At 37.4% G+C, this 18,167-nt stretch overlaps 1 protein-coding gene across 22 annotated transcripts in view; it reads left to right on the top strand.

Annotated features, from left to right (window-relative positions):
• The first annotated feature begins 823 nt into the window (after positions 1–823).
• EYA1 (EYA transcriptional coactivator and phosphatase 1) overlaps positions 824–18,167 on the top strand; it is an 83,283-nt gene continuing 65,939 nt past the window's right edge. For 4 of the 22 annotated variants that reach the window (XM_083623307.1, XM_083623306.1, XM_083623304.1 and 1 more), the window contains exons 1-4: positions 2,320–3,124; positions 8,406–8,455; positions 9,943–10,070; positions 11,373–11,435. In XM_083623307.1, coding sequence (XP_083479433.1) covers positions 9,947–10,070; positions 11,373–11,435 — 187 coding nt within the window. In that variant the 5' untranslated portion in view covers positions 2,320–3,124; positions 8,406–8,455; positions 9,943–9,946. Of the gene's footprint in view, positions 1,017–1,124; positions 1,833–2,319; positions 3,125–3,230; positions 3,270–3,369; positions 4,599–8,405; positions 8,456–9,942; positions 10,071–11,372; positions 11,436–18,167 lie in introns of those variants that run through there. The other 18 variants (XM_083623314.1, XM_083623310.1, XM_083623308.1 and 15 more) reach the window with 15 other exon arrangements.

The raw sequence follows: 18,167 nt of genomic DNA, 5'->3' as shown, positions 1-18,167 counted from the left end.
TGTCAACCACTGTAAATACATATTTGAGTATAAATGATTTTGACATTGGATACATTCAGACTGAATTCATCGTGTAACCTTCAAATGATTTCAACACAAAATTTAAGCATGGAAAGCAATTGCTTTAGTATCTATTGTAAAACTTATGAAAGAGCAATTTGATACATGACTACTCAGAAGTAAGCCCCACTGAGTTCAATAAAACTTACTCCCATGTAAGTGTATGTAGGCTTGTAGCCTTAATGTAGTTAATAAAACTGTATCTTTGGCGGGGGCGGGGGGGGGGAGAGACTGGGTTAGTATTGTATTTGTATAGTAGAAATATATCAGGGTTGGTACATTGCCTCACTTTTTTATTCTTTGCATATTTGCAAAATTATTTCCAGCAGTTGTGTGTTTCTGGGGAAGAAAGCAAGGTTTAATAGGTATCTACATACAATGTGTACCAACTTTTCTAATGTTTTCATTTTAACAGTGTGCTGGAGAAACAAATTTATGCTGATAAACATCAATAACATATTCTTTTAACAGATTGCTTAGAATGAAAATAAAGCCCAAAGCAATGGCTATTCCTTGTGTCACAGTAAGTATAAGGATTTCATTTTAGTAAAATCTTGCCTAATAAAATTAAAATATTGCAAATAAATCTATTTCTAGTGCAGTTTAATGAACCATTATAAAGAACACTTTGAGTATGACGTTTAAGCGATATAAAGAAGGCAAGCATCTCTGTTTATACTGGCTCCATTAACAGATCCAGTAGAAATATGTGGATTTTGACCTTAACCTTCCATATATGGTAGGTGTCTATCCCATGATTTTTTATTTTTTTGCCAGCGCTAAGCAAATGGAGACCCTTGGTGTATCAGCTTAAGACTGTTAGGCACAACTTTTTTGCTTGGTGGAAAGTTTTATTGATAGATTTTCTTCAGAATGTGTATCAGCTGGACATTGCAGCCAGAAGGTATTTTCTATTTATGAGAGTTGTTTTCAATCACAAAGTTTGTTAATGGAAGGTAAGGCTATACTCAATATATGATAACAGAGTCTGAAACAAAATTATGAATGTGAGTCGGAAACCAGCTAGGGCATTTGAACTTGAATAAGTAAGTTATGTGTACAATTCACAGTGTTTATCTCCTTGTGAGAAAATTATTTGTATTGTGGAGGAGGCTGTGCTTATTTATAAATGTATATCTTATGGTGAGATTGGTTTAAATAGCTCAGGATAACTCTGTTATTGTGGGTGGGGGGCACTGCTTCTCTGGTGATGTGTAGTTCGATTTTTTGAAGAACGGTAATTGTATTAAAATATCATTCTTTTTAAAAAGACATCAGTTACCAAAAATATTCCCACTAGATTCTTTCCTAGCTTGAGTTTTTATGTACACAAAGGACAGATAAAAACACAATTAATGTAAAAAGACACTGTGCACCACCAAGTATGAATAAGGATGAGGTGCAATTGCTCTAAAAATGAAATCCAAGTCGAAGTGTGTTTAAATGATTCATTTTGCCCACCATCATTTGTATCTGCACATTATGAACTGTTGAAAGGTTTGTGGTTATCGTGTCAGATTGCTTGATGTTGGCACAGGGCAGGGTTTAGTGTAGGTTAAATATTTCTGAACTGACTTTTTATGTGGATATTTTTGCCCCTTTCCTTACGCAGCAGAGGACGAATCTGCTACGCGCGCCCAAGTCAAGTTCAGACGTGAATGTTGCGTGATATTATTATTATTATTTTTGTAAAGAGTGGACTCGATCGTCCCCTTCCTTATGGAGCTTCTCCCGGCTGGATCCCGCGTTTTGTCGTCCGCTTCGGGCTTCTCGTAAGAAACCTCACTTAAAAGAAACTGCCCCGTTCAGAGGGGCTTAAATCCGCCCCCCCGCCAATATCCCCCAAGGCTCTCGGCTGAGAAAAGCTAATTATGCTCTCTCTTGCTCGGAAGGTGGAGAACTGGCTTTCCCGTGCCTCTTCTCCGAAGCTATAAATGGTTTGGTGGTGATGGTGCCTCAGAAGCAGCAGCAAAGAGAGAGAGAGGGAGAGAGAGAGAGAGCGAGAAATCCCGCGCGCTTCTTGACAGGGCGCGCTCGGGCCGCATTCTTCCCCCACAGCTGTTTATTCACATACCGCGGGATCCTTCATTTGCATACCCAAACTGCTCGCCAGCAAAGGTTTGCCTCTGAGGCAAGCCAGCCCAGGGCTCTCTCGGTTCGATTGTGTTAGCATTTATTTATTTTTTAAGGACAAGAGAATAGCTGTGGTTTGCATTACAAATAAACAAAAGGGGGAGAAGGAGGGGGAGAAGGAGAGAGAGAGACAGACAGAGAGAGAGAGAGAGAGAGAGAGAGAAGCCTCGAGGCAGACCTACAAGACTGGGCAAAAAAATAAAATATAAAACCACCTATATGGAGAGGGGGAAGAGATGAAGATTGGGCTGCCGCTCCTTTGTCTGCTCAGCCTCCCCACAGATAATATCTCCGGCCGCCTTCGCTGAGGAGCCGAGCGGGAGAGAGAGAGAGCGCGCGCGCCGCGGCTCCTTCCCGAAGCGGCGTTTGAGCGGGAATTTCGGAGCGGCGGCGGCGTCCTCCTCAGAGCTGGGTGCTGCCGCTGCCGGAGACGGGCCCCTCGGTGCCACTTCCGACTTTAAGCCTTCCTGGGAAAGCCCTCGGTGGCTGTTTTCAATTTCTTCGCCGAAGACACAGCGCCCTCCCTCAGCTCCGCTCCCCACAGCCACCCCACCTCTCTCTCCCTCACACACACACTCGCTTGGCAGGCACAGCCCGCGGCGGCAGCAGCAACAGCAACAGAAGTCAGTCAGTCCAGTCAGCCTCTCGCTCGCTCCTCAGCCACCCTCTGCTCTCAACTCGGATTTTTCCCTCCAAGACTGAGCTGCGCTTCTGGTCGAGGGGGAACTTAAAAAATAAAATAAAAAGTAAAAACTTTTTTTTTTTTTAAAGCCCAAACCAGGCTGTAGAGAGAGCGAGCTTTTCACCTAGGAATTTTAAAAAAACAACAACCAAAACAAAACTATGTGAGCAACGGTTGGTTGGGCTTTAAGTTAAGCGCCAGCGTGAAGGCAGCCCATAATACTTGGTGGATGCAGCAAAGCCGTTCACTGTAAGTACGAACCCGGCTGTTTCAAAAACTGCATGGATTTGACAACAGCTGCCCCATCTTGCAAAACAGGGAGAGGACACTTTTTTGTTTTTGTTTTTGCTTTCAGACGAAAAGCACCTTCGTCCGTGGCCTGTTTGCAAAACAAGTTTGTACTTTTCCAAGAATCTCAGTAATCTTCCACGCCTGGATCTCCTGCACGTTTCTCTCTCTCTCTCTCTCTCTCTCTCTCTCTCTCTCTCTCTCTCTCTCTCCCCCCCCCCCAATTCCCACCTCTAATTAATATCTAATATACGTCACTTTTTGCAGTTAATTGTGTTTCCCGGTTCGCTTCGTAGCCTCCCCACAAATCAGATGCTACGTGTCTCTCAGCTCTTTATTTGTGTTCAATTTGCGTTTTGTGCCTTGTGTTTGGGTTTTCTAAAGTGTTCGAGCGTCACTGAAAATAAAGAACACAATGCTGAGTGATCATATATATATTCCATGAATTTTATAGACCTGGCTAAAAGGCACAAGAATTCAGAAGAACAGAGAAAGGGGGACATATGGCAGAGACTGACAGCTCTTGCCGAAGCAGGAAATCCTGCTTAATATGTTTAAATGCTGGCAAAGCTCTGCTGAACCTTAAAGGAGGGCTTTATCAAAATGGCAAAATAAACAGCTCCCTGACAATATTATATATGACGTTAGGTACTGCTGGAAACTCAACACTTCAAATTAGGAAACGACCTCTTTAAAGCCCAAGCATACTTTACATCATGTTTATGAATCTCCTTACTCACGAAATTTATAAGAATGTTTTTCTTGAAGCTGTTTTATGAACGTCAAAATATTCTTTAAAAAAACCCAAGAACAACAACCAGCCATCAAATTATATAAAATTACCCTCGAGCCCAAATTTTAGGTGCACTTTAATGGGGAGGGTGAGTGCAGAAGTCACTTTTAAAGCCGATAATAAATGTAAGTTTATCTTTTAATGAAAGGAAAGTCCAGATGGTCAGCTTTAGGGATAATTTTTTTAGATCATCAGAATGGTGTGTGTGTGTGTGACTGTTTTGTTTTATTTTTTGTCTCTCTTCCCCCTCCCCTTCATGCATACTTTCTGGAGTCTGCATTTTAAGGTTTTTTGGAGGTTTCTTTCTACAGTACTAGCCTCAAGAGAATTATGGATTTCATAAATGCATGACGCTGCGTGTGTATAAAATACATATTAATGGAATTTTGGCATTACCTGAGGTTCAGCTTTATTGCTTAATGACCAATCTTTAGCTTTAGGAAGCTGAAAACCCAGCACAGTGACAGATTTTTTTTAAAAAAACAAGCCATTGTTTCAGTTGTGGTGGTCGCAGCAGGGGTTAACACAGATCCAAATGAGAGGGAACAAATGAGTGGGGTTTTGTTGAATGTTTAATAGTAACTAAAAAGTTGTTACACAAAGTGCAACATACAATGCAATGCTGGGCATGTTTACTTGGAAGTAAGTACCATTGTGTACAAAATAATAGACTTTAAGATTGCAGCTTCAAAGTTACATTTTTGTTGTTTCAGAAGCATTGTCACAGCGACATATGTCTTCTGTTTTTAAATTTCAGTGATATGTCAAAATTTCAGATGTATTTAGGGAGATTATCATTATAATATTCTGTTTGGGGGATTGATGCACTAATTTAATCTAGTTTTAATAATATGGTTACATTTTTTAAAGCACATGGTTTAAAAAAGTGCATTTAAATACTTTAGCATTTGGAGGTAGCCCTTATTGAAGATTGGCAGGGTTTTGTAAAATACTGAAGTTAAGAATTGTGGTTTTCTTCATTTTTTTTATTTCCATTTTTGTCAATGTTTTATGTTGAAGACGTTAACTTTGCGGGGAAAAATGCAGTTTCAGATATAAAAAAATATGATTAGAAAGTTCCCATTGTCTTTACAATTTCTGGTTTAGATCACAACTGTGGTTGAAAGTAAGTTACTAACTCACATGTGAGCTATATTTGTTTGAATAAGCATAGCATTTTTTACTTTGATTTTTTTCTTTCAGCTGGAAGAAATGTTCTAAATTATAGTCATTTTATAAGAATTGCTTCTAGCAAGTGAAAAAAGTCTGGAAAACCAATAATTTAGACAAGTACCTACATTTTATTTGTTCTGTGGTGCTGAGATTTAGAATCCCTTCCCATTTACAGTTTACTTTTCACAGAACATTATTAACTTTTTGGCTTCATACATGATTTTCTGTCAGATGCTTTTGATTTGTAATTTACCAAAGTATAATAAACAGTGCAAAAGTCATGAATTTTCTCCTGCATCTTGAGCTCTGTGGTAGGGAAAATGTGATAAAATGTGTACCTTAAGTCTTGTTTGATGATCTCTCAAAGCAAGTTTGCCTTCTGGAAATAATTTCTGGGGTTGAAGAGCATGGTATTAACAGATTTAATGTGGCTATTCAGTGGATTGGTGGAGTACTATGTGAGGTTTAACAAAATGAGAGCGACAAATTGAACATCAACAAAACCTACATCTGTGAAGAATTATAAATTTAATTAGAAAAAACCCAAAATTAAAAGATCTCATTAACTAATCAGAATTAGACGTTACTGCTTTAAGATACTTAAGTGTCATTTTGGTGTTATTTAAGATGCTAGTAGCTTTGCCATCACAATCCTTTCTTTTTCATTTTAGAAATACTAAGAGGCAATGTTAGTCAAACATTTTTTAGCCTTTTAAAGCCACTTCCTAAGTAGTAATCATGTGATTTTTCATAAGGAACAATAAGTTTTATTTAAAATATTGTTGGCCTGATGTCCCTGCGCATGGCATTTGCTCATTGTAGCAATTCTCCCTCCCATTTTTAAAGTATTCTTTCTTGAGTAGATTTTAATTATTGCTGTAATCTTCCTACTTGTGTAATAATTAATGAGCCATAGAAGACCATATACTTTGTTGGTAAGGCTGTATTAGATGACAGTAGATGCAGACATATTAAAGTAGCAGTAACGGTGAAACGCTATTCATACATATGTTGCTTTCCAAAAACTGGGCATCCTAAGTGCAGTTACTTACTGCACTGTAATTTCACATCCTGCAAAAAAACCTGAAAGCATGTAAAGTGTAGCATTTTGTAAATTGTAACTAATTTCACCAACATCTGTGTCTAATTGTTGTCTGCATTTGCATTCTTGAGAGTAGATTTATTTTTCCTGTACCACTATGTGGATTCACTTGACCAATCTAAGTAAGGATTAGTAGTTTTAAAGTTATTTTGATTAAAGAATCATTTTTAAATACCATAACACACAACACATGGTTTAAATAATCCTTAATAGGAAAAGGACTGTAACTGAAGTATGACGAATGAAAATGAAGGTCTTGGATATGAACTCTCACAGCTTACAGAATCTTAAAAAGATATGCTAATATCTGCAGCATATGAGATATATATATATACACACTAGTAGTTATTTAAAGACAGAGGTAATAGAATATTTTCAGAACAATTTTTGTTCATTGTCTGTAATTGACAAATTATATTCTACAACATCAGCAAAATAATATACAAAACATTAATACATATTACTAGAAGTTCAATTAAAATTATTATATTTAAATGGCCCTCCATACTGTTAATAAGAGATAACTGTAAAGTATGCATCATTCCCTCCTATAATTTATTAAAGGTGTACAGAAGTACAAGGAGAGAACATATCCTGAAGCCATTCCACCGCAGTGTCTAGGGTTAAGAGTAAAAAGTTTCCATCTTACACTTGGGTCCTTTGTATTTTCCTTTTTAAAAAAATGTCTTAGCTGTTGCAAATACACATTTCATACTCCAGTTTGATTTGGTTTGCTATGGTCTATTAAAAAGCACACTATGCAGCATTTTAAATACCTTTGGTGGGGGGAGAGTTACAGTTTTCCTATCTGTGTTAGTACATGCTTTTTGCTATTGTGTGTAACATTATATGTTGTCTGGCTGCTTATACGAGTGGTGTACTCCTGCTAAAGTAGTAATTTTGTCTGTGATTAAAAATAACAAAAACTAGAGGCACACAAGTGAGATTTTCCTGGATGACTTTTATGGCACTTAAAATGCCTCATCTTGCTTGTCTTTGTTCTGTGATCATGTAAGAGATGTCAGTTCAGGTTGGGTGGAATTCTGAATTCAGACATTTAGACAATGTATGTCCTTGCTGGGGAAGTTTTGTTTGTGCTTTCAAGCCAGCAGCCAGTCTTCACCTGGGCTTTATCACCTGCTGGCAGTTGTTAGTGGCTTTTTTGGCGGGTGTGTGTGTGTGTGAGTGTGGAAACTGGTATCAAAGGCTATTCATTTAAACACAACCTTACACATTTTTTAATAAGATGCAGCAGCACTGCACTAAACCAGTGAGGGTCTAGATTTCAAACATTATTGAATCTCTCGCCCACCCTAGTCCAAAGAGTGTACATTCACAGAGAATGCAAAAGAGCAATTCATGACCACGGAGTTCATTTTAGAAATATATTTTTGCGTACTGCTCATATTCATTCATTCTGAAGTGTATGCTCTTCTTTTTTAGTTTAACTTGATTGTGGGGAGAGGTGCAGATAAGAGGAAGGGGAATTTCTGGCCTAGATAAACATAAACATTCTGGAACTTTCAGTCAAATTATAGGAGCATAGCATTGCATTTGACTTTAAATCCTTCAGCGTCAGTTTGCAGTCTTCAAAGTTGGCTGGAAACTGGACTTGCAAACTTAAATGACGGAGTGGAAGGAGGAGGGAGGGATGAAAACTAACATGATAAGGATAAGAGACTGTCAAGAGTTAAAGGAGTGGGAGGGTGCTGTGTTTCAGCCAGTGATAACAAAAACTGAAAGATCTTCAGAGGATGCTGGGGGAAAGCATTAGGGAGCTTCTTCCCTTTGCTAGATATATTTTCTCTGTTAATAGCTACCTTACCCAGGCACCTCTTCCTAAACTACCTTAGCAAGACTGCTTTGCATGTTGATTGGGGGAGGGGAAATCCAGTGTGCAGCTGTCATAGGCCAGTGATGAATCACTATCCCGTCATTTGGCTGCCTTCCCCATGACATGGGCAAGGGGGGGGGGGATAGACCTGCTGGAGGAAACAACAGTTGAGGCTTCAATTTAAAGACAATATGTCTTTCACTGCAGCAGTAACCCCCTCCTTCTCTTTTGGTTAAAAGACAGCATTACCATCCCCAGGAAGATTTCTTTGTTTAGTTAGATTAAGACCTGACATGAACGTAGAATAACAGAGGCTTCTATTTGTGTCCCTGGTTTGCAGGTGCAAAAATCCCAAACCAGTTCAGATGTTGCTGTTTCATCCATTTGCAGGTAAGGATAAGATCAAAGTGGCCTTTCTGTAGGGGAAAAAACTACTTAGAATGAAGTTATTTTACTCCATGTGAAAGACATATGAATGATATTTGATTGTTGTTCATTTTAAACTGGAGAATATTGTTTCACTGCTTTGAGAAGTAATTTAAATATGCACTTTTAAATGAAGGTTCTACTCAGCACTAAAATGTTTTATAATTCATGTATACACTTCTGTGTATTTTAAAATTGTTTGGATTTGGTCATGAAAGTAACACCAGTAGTCTAGCATTTAAAAGGACTCCAACTGGTAATTTTTAAATGGAGCATTATTAGTGAGAAAATTTGTAGTGTGAAAGCAATATAACTGTGGAAAGTAAAATACATAATTATGTTAGAAAATGTGCAATGGAATTCTGTGCACACTTGCTTGGTAGTAAATTCCACTGAGTTGAGTGGGGTTTACTCTTAAGGAGGTGCACAGCTTTGCAACCAAAGTTAAACTGACTTGGTGGACTTCAAGTATACTGTGCAAACTTTTCCTGATAATATTTAATCCAAAAATATTACGAAAGCAAAATTTGCTAGCATATTGTAAACTTTGGGCTTAATGCAAACTGATACTTCATTACATAGAAATGAATCAAGTGTTCCAAAACTTTCTTCATGCCGAAGGGCCCTTATTCTAGAGTACATTATTTGAACATTGCCCCTTAACTATATTAGGCAGATCTTCTATTCAGTATAAATCTAATGGAAGTTGAGTATTATAAAAGCTATTATGATCAGGAATCGTAAGCACAGTTAAGATACAAGAGAGGCAATATATTCTATAAAATATTGACAATTTGCACTGATTCTGTTCTTGTTTCACTTTAAGTGACACTTCAAGTACTGCAAAGTGCTAAGGCATACTAATGCCTGTATGGATTCACTGTATATTGGCCTTATCCCTTTTCAATTGGGCACGCTTTATGTAATCCACAAAGCAAACAAGAGAGCAGACATAATAATGTTTTAATGCTGCATTTGTTTCAACGGAAACAGAAGAACAATTAAGTAGTTTGCCAGAGTAAACACATACATCAGGAATATCTCATTCCTTGTCAGTTGAGCGTAGGTTCAACTATTGCTTCAAGTGTTTTATTTGGTTTGGAGGCCCATTAAATCGTAATTGGGTGGTAAATTATATGCAAGCGAACAGTGTGACTGTATTGCACTTGGGATGTACTTTTCAATGCATTTTAATTTTTGTCTCTAATTTTGTGCTTTATAAAAATGTGTAGACAAGCAGGTATAAATGTATTTTAAATCTGTTAAGGATTGTGTATTATACAGAGCCATTATGAAATGAGTGTATGAAACAACTCAAAAATGTAAGGCAAACTAAGAAAGTAATAATGTATATGAAATAGTAAAATCAATGGTGGGGCATGGGTTGTACTTCCACAGTCAGATCTGAAAGCAGTAGTCAATTTTTCTACTCACTTTTTTTTTTTTTTAAGGTCTATGGAAATGCAGGATCTAGCCAGCCCTCATAGTCGACTAAGTGGTAGTAGTGAATCTCCCAATGGTCCAAAACTTGATAATTCTCACATAAATAATAATTCCATGACACCCAATGGCACAGAAGGTGAGTTGTTGGTGGGGGTTTTTGTGATATGATGGGATTACTTTAGACCTCAGTTTTCACTGAGATGGTAAATGTGTGTCTGGACTATGCCACTTCGGACTAAAGGTGGGGGCTTTCATGACAGAATACTCCTTCATACAAAACAGTCTTCTGCACATAGACAAAGCAGCATGTCAGGGAAAGTATCCTTCAGCTTCCTGTCAGCTAGCTTTCTATCTGGTGGATTTTACTATTATTTTGGATGGAGGAGCTCCCATCTGGAAACTGAAATGGTAGAGCCTTTACACACTAGTTTACCACCTCAGATTACCAGGCCTTACTTTTCTATTAGATATGAAATACTGTATAACTAGATAACATTCCAATGGTTATTCATGGGCACTTACTGAAGTTTGACTATAGCAATGACAGTGATGTGAAACATCTATCAAATGAGTTATCCATTTACCCACCATTCCCATGCCCTTTACCCAAAACATTTTTTTGGTCTGAGTTCTAACTGAAGACTATTTGGGTTATCAGATTATACTTTTAGCCTCCATTCCCTCTAAATCTAATGGAGCTGCAATGTATTTTGTCAGATAGACCATTTTTGTCCCCTTTCTCTAAATTAAAATAATGCAAATTTGTATCTTTAGGATTGCAACCTTAGTCAATATTAATGACTGACCACTGCCTTTTGGATAAAGACATCTGATTGAGGATGTAGTCATAGCATACTTACCTGTGAATAAAGATCTTTAAACACAGAGACTTGATTCCAGACATGCAGAGGACTGTGCTGTTTATCTTTTTGTGTGTGCGCATACACCACTGACTTCTGATTTTAAAATTGGAATGTAAGCATACTGTTTTATCTTAACAAAATCCAGAAAACTTTTCCTGTTGATAAACACACTTACATCGAAGTTAAGTTTTAATGTGATGGTTCCAAGTAAAGAGAAAAATGGTGCACTGGTAAGGAGAAAAAGAACTCCTTTAATAGGACCAACCAATTTGTGAAATTGTGATTTCCACAGAAGTCTTTATCAGGCAAGGTATCCCCCAGAGCAAGGGATAGTGGGTGCATGAGGAAATGAGGAAAAATAAAAAGGAGTACAAAAATTAGTCTGGATGTTGAATCAAGGTTATATTTTAGAGATTGTAGACTGCAGGAACACAGCCTGAAGCACTGCCCTTTAATTAATTAGTTAACAATTTTAAAAAGAAATGGAAAACTTCTGTACATTTTTGTACGTATTCTTTTGGGACATGTGTGGAAAAGGTACTAGCTTTTTCATTTTCTTTGCAATTTTCCTTTAGGTGACATGACTCTGCTCAGCACTGCAGACTGGTTGTTAAATACTAATACACAGACCACTGCAGGTTTGTGTAGTAACGGTGAATGTACAGTTATTAGCATGCGTTTTAAGGTTTGCAAAATATTAAAAGGTTCTGACTGATTGTATCTAATCAAAACTGGAAATGCTGTGGTTTGCCCTCATTGATAAATAAGCAAAGTCATAACCCTTTATATGATTTTCATAGGTAAACTCCCTTGAACACTACAGCTTCCAATTTGGCATGCATAGGGTTAGGGTATAAATATAGTTTTCAAGCAAAATGTTAGCACAAAACCCAATTTCTAAATCAGTTGCTGTGAGGCGGGATAGGACTTTGCTTCACAATTACTTATATAGTAACTAAGGAATACACGAGAGCTGTTTTATTTCCTTAAAATGAATTTGATGTTTTTTGTGTTGGGATGTATTACTTACCCTTGTCCCTATTTGTTTTCCTTTTGTTTATCTGTTGGGGGTAGAGGACAGACAGTTGGATAGTAATAGTAACTTGGAGGTGGGCAAGAGAGTATAAACTATTAAAAGGAAATATTACTTTAAATAAAAGTATTTTGAAAAATCATAGGATTGATGGAGATGCTGTTAGTGTTTGGTTTCCACGTGCTTCTCTTGAAATTAATGTACATAATGTGTAATCTGCTTGTTTGCTGCATGTGAGATAGAAAGATGTCACTGAATAGTCAGGTGGTCAACGTCTGATGGTAGAATGGATCAGATTCTAATGTGAACTCTGATGTCACTCCTATGGCAATCTTAATCCTCTTACAGTATGTGTTTTAAATTAATTCTGAAGTAAAGTTAAGTTTTATGTCATTATAGACAGGTCAAGCTGCTTTCACTGATTTTTTTTAAAAATGTACTAAATAAAACAGCTCTGTCCAAACCCCATATTCTTTAATTCCTTTCAAATGTGCTGCAGGAGGATGTGGTTGATAGATATCTATCTGTTAGTAGCTAATATTTTTCACTTCACACTTAGTGGTTAACCTTTTACGGCAAGAAATTGGGATGTAGATGGGTGCCAGTGGTCTGGTATAATCAAAGTTTAGTGCTGATTCCTGCAGCATTAGTTCAAGAATGAACTAAATTATAGAAACTCCTTGTTGCAGTATGTGGAAAATGTTACTTTCTTAACATGATCCTCAACATATTTCTGCAGAAGGGCATCAGGATGTGAAAGTATTTACTTCAGCATTAAGTATAGTTGCGACTGAAGTTTATTCATTTAGTTGTTTAACAGAGACTTAGCCATTCTTGCAATAAATCAGTTATAGAAATAGTTGTATGCCACATCTAATGGGCCATAAATTCATGTTAGGAATATACGAAATTTTAGTTTTCATCTCTCTCAAGCCTTGCTCTGAGCCAAGTTGGAAAACAGTAGCTTATACCTGATACAGGGGGAAATAATAATTGGTAGTTGGTGGAACTGCATAAGTGCTTCCCAAGAAATAACTTTTGTGGATAATGAATGCGAACAGAATTTACCAATACAAGATGGGATGTCATGATTGGCACAAAAAGCCTTGATTGTTCAACCAGATAGTGGGCATTCCGGCAACAGTCTATCAATATAGAACTACCTAGTGCAAGATGTGAATACTGAAGGGAATAAGCAAATTTGAGTTTAAATCAAACTGCTAATGGCATGAAGTGCTATTTTAGGATGTAAGTAGCCATGATTCTCAGAATAAGAAAGGAGAACCATTTTCTCAATTGCTTTCTAGACCACAGCTAGCAAACATAGTACACTCAATACATGTTGGACTACAATGCCCATCAGCCCTTACCAGCTTGTATCTGATAAAAAAAATGTATGCTACATTCACTTCGCAGTTAAGCTTAGGTGTGTACATTTGAGACAGGAGTTGCATATGCATAGACGAGAGTTTCATGAATTGGAGTTAGGAGGGTGGAGATGCATGGAAACAAAACAGGTAATGCACATTGGTTGAAAATATCCTTGCCTCCTCTCTGGTGTGTACAGCAATGTGCAAGTGTGACTTGAAATTTGAAATGTGACTTAAGCAAATATGATGTTTAAGCAGAGGTTGGATGGCCATCTGTTATGGATGCTTTAGCTGAGATTCCATCATTGCAGGGGGTTGCGCTAGACGACCTTTGTGGTCCCTTCCAACTCTGCGATTCTATAATTCTATGAAACACAATTAGGAAGAACAACCTCACTGAATGATGGGTGTTGTAGTCCATAATGTCTGCAGTGCACCTGGTCTGCTATACCTGCTACAGAATATGTATATTCTTTTGCATATATATACTGTGCTAATGTTGTCAGTTGGTTTTAATACTGTGGTAGACTAGCTGATATTAAAAGTTCTGTTTGGCTTGTTTTAATAGAAAATGGATAACTGTATGTGGCTGTTGTATGTGCTGTTATGGAATGTGTTGAGTATGTGATTTAGATTTACTTGTGTACTGCTTCATTGTAATTACTTCTTTTTTTGTATGCCTGCTTATGTAGTGTTATTGTGAGAAATATTGTGCAATGTTGTATTGGACATAGATACCTTTTACAGGAAAGGTACACTGCACTCGTTAGCCCAATATCCCCTTGAGCAATAGGTACAGCTCACAAGATGAATCCATTTTGTGAAAGGGATCCTGCTGTAGGGCAGGCAGCTTGGACTTGATAACCCACTGAACTTTAGAACCTAACACACACAATATATTATTCTGATGCCAGCAGATCTTTTGGGGAGTGGCTGTGTGTAGGTGGGTGCTTTATGAGAATTAATGTATTTTAGGTGGTAGAATACTAACACCCTGGCAATAAATGCAGTGGGTGAAATCCAAGAGCTATGGGGGCAGTTTCTATGCATTCTAAGTTGCAGCTTCTGAGTTTACCTGCCTATTGAATCAGTTTATGATACTCAAAACACTTTTTATGGAAGTCAGGGACTTTTTGGGGTGGCCTCTGATGCAATATGTGCTTGGAAGAGGAGACAACAAGTATTTGATCTTTATATCTTTTCACATCCCACATTGGGACAGCTGACCTAAAAGCCATTTTTGCAACAAACTCTGGCAATACATGTGGGAAAGTTGTTCTTTAGATCTGAAAGGAATATGGTTTGCATTTTCTGAATGAGTCATTTTATAGGCAAGACATATCTCAAGTTTTATGTTTCATTTATTGGACTGAAGGTGCAAGGTGTTAGATTCTACTGTGTATCTTAAGGAAAGAGGAAGGATAGCATTTGTTTTTATTGCAGGAATTAGGCTTTTTGTAATATTGTTTTAAAAACAATAAAACAGCTTATTAAACATGTGTATGATACATCTTTCTTTCCCCCTTTTTCTAATTGAAAGAGCAATCCACTGCAGTGTTTGCACAAACTGTCCACAGTTAAATCATATAGCAATATCTTGTTCTTTGAAAGCATTACTTGTGAAGGTGCATCTATTTTATTGTATTTTTACACTGTCATGACATTTTATACAGGAATTCATAAAAAAGAATACCTGTTGCTATATAATATCTGGAAAAGATACAGAGATATAAATGGGGGGATCAGAATTGTTACCTCCTTTAAAACCTAAGGCATTTTAGGAAGATATACATTTTTTTCTCAGAATGGATCAAGGAAAAGTTATATATGTCGCCACTGTTCATTGATACCAAAGTTCTTGATACCACACCCCTTGAAAATTGGTTAGACAAATAGTTTAAGAACCCTTAAATTCTTAATTTGTGGAATTAATTTCTGCATTCTCAGAGTGTGTGCAGATATAAACAATGAGCATACAAACCTTTATGGCAAAGTTACTCAAGAATTTTCAGCTTGGGCTCTGATTTCAAAACTTACTCTTCTTTTGGAGCCCACACTCTACATAAATAATATTTTACGCAGATGAGCATACAGACACCTTTGCATGCAATCACAGCACTGTCATTATGGAAAAGCTAGAATGAGATTTTGTATCTCTTGTTCCACTCCTAGTAACATGTGCAGCAATTTAACAGGAGATGCTGTATGTTCAAATATCAGAACCCTCATTTTCAAATCACAATGGGATGGTGAGGAAGGTGCTGTCACCTCACAAATCCAGTGTTGATCAATAAGGGTCCTTGCCAGGTCCTAGAAAGGAAGAAAGGCAGAGCCTACTAAAGGTCCTATCCTTCCCTATAACTTGGTCCATTCTCACACTGAATGGGCTTTGACCTATAAATATTGAAAATAGAATAATAATAAAATATAAGGCTGGATTCAGCTACCCTGTTCCACTAGTAGAAGCCAGTTCGAGGACCCCTGCTAGTGTAAAGGGGCTTCCTGTTCTTCCCCCCTACGACTCTCACCCCCCCCAAAAAAAATCCACTCGACCAAGGTACAAGGGACAGAGGGGAAGTCATTTCATCAAGCAAGCAGAAATGACAGAACAATTTCTTCATTGCTCTGTTGAATTCCACCCACATACTTTAATATATGCTTATTGCAATGGTTTTATGTGGACTTTTAAAGTGTTATCTAACATGGGGCATTTGAATGAGGTAATTGAAAATTCTAATAAATAAATTAAGAGTGCTATGAATGTCCAAGAAAAATAATATGTTCACTGAATATCACATACACACACATTCTGGCTCAGTATTATTATTATTTTAATACATGCTAGTGCGAAGTTGTCCATTATCAAACCTTACAGTATAAGAAGGAATGGAAAATTATGGAGTATTCATGGACAGGAAGAAATTTCAGATGAAATTTAGGGATACTTTGTGCTGTTTGGAGGCTGAGCCTGCTCTGACGTACTGTCACTGCATGCAACAGGGAGAATGCAACAGGGCATGCAAAAGGAAGATGCTTAATTGTGATGGGTGACAAAAACGTCTTCCAGTTTTTCAGTATATTTTTGTTTAAACTTCAATGAGTCAAACAAATTTAACAATTAATGTTAAATTTTAGTAAAACAACAGCAAAAGACTAAGGGTGGTGTCCAGTGTTAGTCATACTCAGAGTAGACTCAGTAAATCAATAACTGGCCCACTGAGTATGACTAATGTTGGATACCAGCCCAACAATTTTATTGTGGCTAAATGTTTGCGGGTCAGAATCCTTTTCATTGTATCTGAATTCATTAGGCTTAATAGTACCACAAAATTTCTTGCTATTTTTGATACAGCCAACTAACATAGCTGTTCCTGAAGTTTATTTTCAGTGAATATCATCAATAGTAAATCTATTCGGAAAATTGAATAAAGACAATAAATATGAGATTTAGGTCTGCAATTGTATTTCTTTTAGTAGTAATCTCCATAAATGCAAAGATCTATCTGCATAAACTGTTCATTGTGCATACGACTACAATGCATTTGTGCTGTCAGATATCGTAGTACTTCAGTGGTCTGTGGGTCTCCTCAGATTTATGTGGTCATACATGCAGCCAATTTACTGCTGCGTCAGCCACTGTTAGTTCAGCATTACTGTAATGAAAATAATAAGGGAGTAATGCAGCAATGTATTCTGAAGTAGCAAAAAAACCCACTTGTGCCTGTATAAAGCTGTAGGAAGAATGGGATCATCATAGGCTATGTTTGTAATCCACAAGCCTTTCATGCTGAGTGGTCCTGTTGTGGTTAGACATAGTACTACATAATAAGTATTTGGGTTGATATGCATTTAGAAACCTTAACTCATTTATTTTGAGTAACCTTGTCATGTCATACTAATGGATGATGCATGCAGCCTCCATCAGACACCTAAGCATTTTCACCAGCATTCCATGTGGAGCTGTTATGTATAGTGAAGGCAGGGGTCTTGCTTTATCTTAAATTATTTCCAACTGAGAGCTGGCATTAGGAACATCTCATCAGTACTCACTGGCCTTCAAGTTGCACTGATTTAAAACAAGAGGGATTACTATGAAATCCTATACATGCCACTCAGAAGTAAGTCCTATTGAATCCAATATGGATTACTCCCGGGTAAGCAGGTATAGAATGACATCTTTAAATAAACAAAATGAACTATTTAATAATTTACTTAAATCAAGTTGTTCAGTAAGTTACTCATGTATTTTCTGAACAAGAGCTTATAGTAAATGGCTGATGAAACAAAACATATTTAGTTGGATCACTGGGATCACTGGGGAGTGGAGGCTTTAAGGCCTTCTAATGATCCTGATGCAGCCAAGATCACTGTCTGCAATGGCAAAAGCAAAATGAAAACAGTGGCATGGATAGTTCTGGGATTTCTGGAGGGAGGTACACTACCCTGTAATTTTGCATTAGTAGCATGGGGACAGTAATCTTTTGATCACTGGGATCTCCTTTATATATTCCCACTCACCCACTCCAGTCTGTGGGACTAGCACTGTTACAGGTGCCATATAATGCTTGTTCTTCAGTTGTAAGAAATCAATCTTTTAGTGTGGTTCCCTGCTGTATAGAGGAACTCCCCGCCTGTAGACATATGGCAGGTGCCTGCTTAAAACCTTTTTGTTTAGGCAAGCTAATCTAGAAGGTACTTAGGTTTTAATCTGTTTTTAGTTGATTGTTGATTATAATCAGTGTTTGAATTTTTTAATACCTGTTTTTAACTGTCTTTTTGTTGATATTTTAAATGTTTTGTTTTGTAAACTGCTTCGAGGTTTTATTACAATCAAGCAGCTTAAATCACCATCCTAATGCTTATTATCAGTATGGAAAGTGATTATTTTTCTTTGCCATCCAATTGCTGCCCAATGAGCTGGAGGGAGTTAATAGGGCTCCCCGGGAACTTGGCAGGCTGTACAAAGA

Source organism: Podarcis filfolensis (genome assembly GCF_964270895.1).
Source record: "Podarcis filfolensis genome assembly, chromosome: 7".
NCBI classification, from domain to species: Eukaryota; Metazoa; Chordata; class Lepidosauria; order Squamata; family Lacertidae; genus Podarcis; species Podarcis filfolensis.
Note: the sequence above shows the minus strand (reverse complement) of the source record. Positions and strands in the feature narration are given on the sequence as shown.